At 67.1% G+C, this 4790-nt stretch overlaps 1 protein-coding gene across 1 annotated transcript in view; it reads right to left on the reverse strand.

Moving 5' to 3' along the window:
- Positions 1-2422: 2422 nt before the first annotated feature.
- The window catches only part of H696_00708 (hypothetical protein), a gene marked incomplete at both ends in the record, with an annotated part of 4131 nt that continues 1763 nt past the window's right edge, over positions 2423-4790 (reverse strand). The window contains 5 exons of the mRNA XM_009494591.1: positions 2423-2827; positions 3058-3466; positions 3542-3583; positions 3780-3969; positions 4172-4708. Of these exons, the coding sequence (XP_009492866.1) occupies positions 2423-2827; positions 3058-3466; positions 3542-3583; positions 3780-3969; positions 4172-4708 (1583 nt within the window). The remainder of the gene's footprint in view (positions 2828-3057; positions 3467-3541; positions 3584-3779; positions 3970-4171; positions 4709-4790) is intronic.

Consider the following 4790-nt stretch of genomic DNA (forward strand, 5'->3'; position numbering starts at 1 on the left):
GGGGCGCATCCCCCGAGACCCGGGAGCGGGGTCGGTTAAAAGGCCCTCGCGCCCCGCCGCCGGGGCAATGGGACAGGGGGCGATGGGCAAGAGGGCAGCCGCCCGGCCAGGGGGGCTAGGAGGCAAGTTGGAGGAGCGGAGGGGGCGGGGGACAGTGAAGTTTGGAGGACGACGAGTGGCCGGAGGGCCGGCCTGGGGAGCGCCGGTCCGGCGCCCCTCTGATGGCCACTGGGGGGGGGGGGGCGATGTGTGGAGCACTTCTCCGGCCGCCCGCCCCGGCCCGGCGTCTGGCGGGGTGCGCGGCGCGCGTCTCGACCGAGCAGTGTGGCATGTCGGTCGGACCTCGGAGGCCCCCCGGCCGCCCCCCCGCCGCCCCCCCCCGGCCCCGCCGGATAGCGTTCGCCCGTATCCGTCGCCGCGAGGGGAACAGTCCCCCGGTCGCCCTCGCCAGGCCGCGGCGGTCTACAGCAGCGGGGCAACAACAACGGCAACGGCAAAAACAACAACAGCAAGCGCGGCAGTAGCCGCAACGGCAGCAGCTGCAGCTCCCCTGGCATCGTGTCTGCGAGGCGCCCGGCCTGTACCGTCGACTAGGCGGATCAGCTGCTTGTCCGAGGGGGAGGGCGAGGGTCGCGACACGGAGGAGCCCGGCCGCCGGAGCCGGAGCTTGACATGTCTGTCCATGTCGGTGTCCTGCCGCGCTCGCCCGCCTGGCCGGCCGGGCTCCTGCGTGTGGGGGGGGGGGGGGAGGGCGGCAGCGTGGCCTCCCTGCCCCTTCTGCTTCCCAGGCCCCCGGCCCCGACTGCCCGTTCAAGGATGGTCATCTGCCGAGGGTGCCCCTCCGGCCCTGGCCAAGCCCCCACGAGGTCCTTTTCCCGCTTGCATGACCGTTCCCGGCCCTGTTGTCGCGGGGGTGTGCTGCCTGCAATGTGGTGCGCTTGCATGCTCGTGCTTCCCCATCCTCGCGCCGGGCCTGTCCTGTGGAATTTTCTCCCGGCCGGCCCCCGGCCCCGGTCCCCCGGTTCCCGGTCGCCATGCCCTCGCTGCTTCGAGCCGGCCCAGCCGCCCGACCATGGCCGTGGGACCTCGCCCGCTTTCTGGACAGTTCCCCTGGCCACGGCGCCGATCGGCGCGCCACGGCCACCCCCCCCCCGTCCCGCCCCCCCGCCCCTCGGGCCGTCGCCCAGTCGTGCCGCCTCCCGCCCTCGCCCCTGGGTTTTCGGAAGGAGGGTGGCACGGCGATCGGGTCGGTGATATTGCCCCCCCGGGAACAAAGAGTCGGAGGGTTTGCCTTGCCCCCGGGCCTTTTGACCTCCGGCGTGCGTGGCCATTGGCACGGGCGCGCCTCGGTTCGCAAGCGGACTCCCCCCCCACCACGACACACACACACACACAGACGGCCCTCCCAGGCCGAGCCGCGAAACGTACGTGACGGGGGACTCTGTCGGGTGCGCAGAGACCCGCGCCGTTCCCGGCGCCCCGCCCCCGAGAGGGAGGGGTGCCCCGTGCTATGTTGCTCTTTGATCGGGGCATGCTCCTTCCGCCGGGGCCGATGATGCCCCGCGCCCCCGCGCCCCCGCGTTCTCCCTTGTTTCCCCTTCTGTCCCCCCGTTACCCGAGGCATCTCGCACAGGATTTTGACCAGTCTCCCATGTCCCGGCGCCCGTGTGCGCCCCGCGGCGCTCCCTCAGCCGCTGGGGTAGAGCTACCAACTCTCTTGGTCCGCACCCCGGGAGGGACCAAGGGTCGGTCTTAATTTTCCGACGGCCATGTTCACGCGGGACTAATGGCGGTGGCAGGTCCGCGCCTTGGCCTGGGGGCGTTCCCCCATCAGTCGCCCCGGCAGGCGCGCGCCCGCACGCGCACACACACACACACACACACACACACACACACACACACACACACACACGCACGACCGCGCAAGCACCACGCCGCCCGGTGCTATCGCCCTTGGATCCCTTCGGCCCCACCTGCTCCAAGCTTCGTCTGCCCGAGAATAGATGGCCGACTTGCCAGCGTAGGGCCCGTGTCTGTGAGCGCAGTATATGCCCCGTCGGCCCACAGCCCTCCACCCCGCCCCTGTCCAGATGACCTTGATGCGCCAACACGCTGGCTGCTAATGCCCTGCGCACGCTTCCCCTCGCACGCCGGTTGACACACGCGCACAGCCATTCACCCCCTCCCCCGCTTACCCATCCACATGCTCAGCAACGCGAGCAGAAGCTCCGCCAGGACAAGCAGCATCGGATCTGAAGTTCGAGCCTGGGGGCCGCCCAGGAACGGTGTATTGTGGGGTAGCACATCGGGCGAGACCGTCCGCCCGCTGCTTCACGCGGCACCCCGGCAGCCGGGAGCCGGGCAGCTCTCTTTCTTTCTTCCAACTGTCGGCCAGAAAGCCAAAGAGGCTCACAATGGTGCCCTAGCGCCGCTTGAGCTTCCCAACAATCGTGAACACCGTGCTGGTGAGGAGCCACATCAGCAGGACATACGCCCCGAGAACCAGCCAGTTGCGGAGCTCATGGTCCTCTGCCCCGGGGAAAAGCATTGTCAGGTAGGCGTTGCCGCTTGGGAACCGGCAGAAGCCAGGCTGCAGGACATCCTCAAAGCCCGGGCGCGGGGTGCAAGTCAAATCCAGGTCCTGATACTCGCTGACAAACATCAGCTGGCTGGCGTAAAAGTGGGGTGCTGCATACTTCAGCCCCTTGCCGATCCATGATGGGGCCGTCAGCGGGGAGCGCAGGATGCCGGAGCCCAGCAGCAGCGATGAGGAAAGCAGTAGCGACGAAGTGTTGTTGGCGGCCGTCTGGTCATCGAGCAGGGCAATCTAGTGTGCATGGGCCGGGTCGGCAATCATACGTCGGCAAAGAAAAAAAAAAAAAGAAGAACCCCGCGCGGACACCGGAGTCGAGACGTGTACGAGTCACCAAGGGGGTTAGCACCGGGGGGAGGGGGGGGGGCATGCGAGCGAGGAGGCGGGAAAGGGCGAGCGAGGTCCCTCCGAGGCACGGGTCGACGCCTCGCCCCCTCCTGAGAGTGAAGGAGGCCACAACGCACGGTCACCACGCCCAGCAGCTCGCCAACCATGTAGAGCAGGATGCTCGTCCCGAAGAGGGTGAAGAACCGGACCCAGCCGGTCTGCAGGCCGAAGGGGTAAATGGTGATGGCGGTGAAAAGGAGCGAGGCCAATATCCCCAGCGGCAGGGCCACCAGGAAGTAAGCCGACACCAGCTCGAAGCCGGAGTACCGGGCGTCGCGCGAGTCCGAGCGGGTGAAAAGCTTCCGGTGCTCCGGGAACTGGGCGATGGCATTCATCATGCCCATGACCGGCGACACGGACAGCGCCTCGAACAGGAGCCCGGTGCGGTTCTGCACCGAGATCTGATCGTTGCCAACATTTTGCATGAACAGCAGCATGAGGATGCCCACAAAGGGGAGCATGTAAATTCGATCGAGGACATCCATGCTGCAGGGGACAATCGGTCAGGCAATCCGGCCAGTGCAAGGCCATCCAGCATGGCGGGCAACATGGGAAACGCACGGGCTTCGGGCCAGGTTCCGAGCAATGCGTGCAAGGAGAACGCTGAAGGAGGAGAAAGGACGGAGGAGCCTGGATGGCGAGAGCAGCAGGGGTGTGTGTGTGTGGGGAGGGGGGGCGGGAGAAGGCAAAGGACATCAAACACTGGGTCAGCACATGCTCTCCGGGGCAAGTGCATTGGCCGCCCTTCTAGCCCCGGTGGCCGAATGGAAAGAGGAGTCAAAAAAAAGCAACAACGAACTTGCTATCCGGATAGGCGACATCCAGGTCGGAGCTCGGTGCCAGCGCGGGGCTCGATCCGGCCACCGCGATCTCACGCTCCAGGGCCGCCTTGGAGTCGGAGGCGTCATATGCTGCCAGGAGGTAGAGCAGGCGAGACTCGGCATCCGCCATGCGCTTGAGGGAGCGCTTGTCGACGGCGATCGTGTCAACTGTATCGGGAGCGAACGGCAAACGAAGCAGAGCGGGGGAGCATCAGAGGCACGACCGGGGGGGGGGGGAAGGAGGAAAGAAGAAGAAGATGCATGTGCGGTGGGCCTGATGAAAATGCAAACAAACAAACAGAAAGCCGAGAAGGGGCGGAGAGCAAAGGAACGGGCCGGATGCCGAGCCTTGGTGCCTGGCCGGACGCACTGTAGAAGTCCAGCGGGTTTTCGTAGAGCCCACAGGGGAAGCCAGCACGGGTGAAGTGATCGATGAGCCCGGCCCGATGGCCGAAAAAGACCGCCCGTCCCTGGGACATGAGAAGGACCTTGTCCAGGAGGGCAAAAATGTCCGACCGGGGCTGGTGCACGGTGAAGATGATGGTCTTCTGATGGCGCTGTGCCAGGGCCCGCAGCGTGGCCACAATGGTATTGGCCGTGAAGGAGTCCAGGCCGGTGGTCGGCTCATCGAGGAAGAGGACCGCCGGGTCGCCGACCAGCTGCACGCCAATCGACACGCGCCGGCGCTCGCCGCCGGACAGCCCGCGAACCGAGATGGCTTCGATGCCCGACCCACCGACCCGGCTGTCGGCCACATTCCGCAGCCCCAGCAGGTTGATGGTCTCCTGCACTCGGGCCTCAATGCGATCCCGGGGGATCGAGGTGGCCGCGCGCAAGCGCGCCGCATAGGTCAAAACCTCTCGCACGGTCAAGTACTTCAGGTGATGGTCATCCTGCAGGACATAGCCTGTTTGGCCGGCAAGGGGGGGAGCCCGGTTAGATGGCCATAGCGGCTCGCCCGGGGGCGGGGGCGGGGGGGGGGGGGGGGG

Source organism: Fonticula alba (genome assembly GCF_000388065.1).
Source record: "Fonticula alba strain ATCC 38817 unplaced genomic scaffold supercont2.1, whole genome shotgun sequence".
Taxonomy (NCBI): domain Eukaryota; order Rotosphaerida; family Fonticulaceae; genus Fonticula; species Fonticula alba.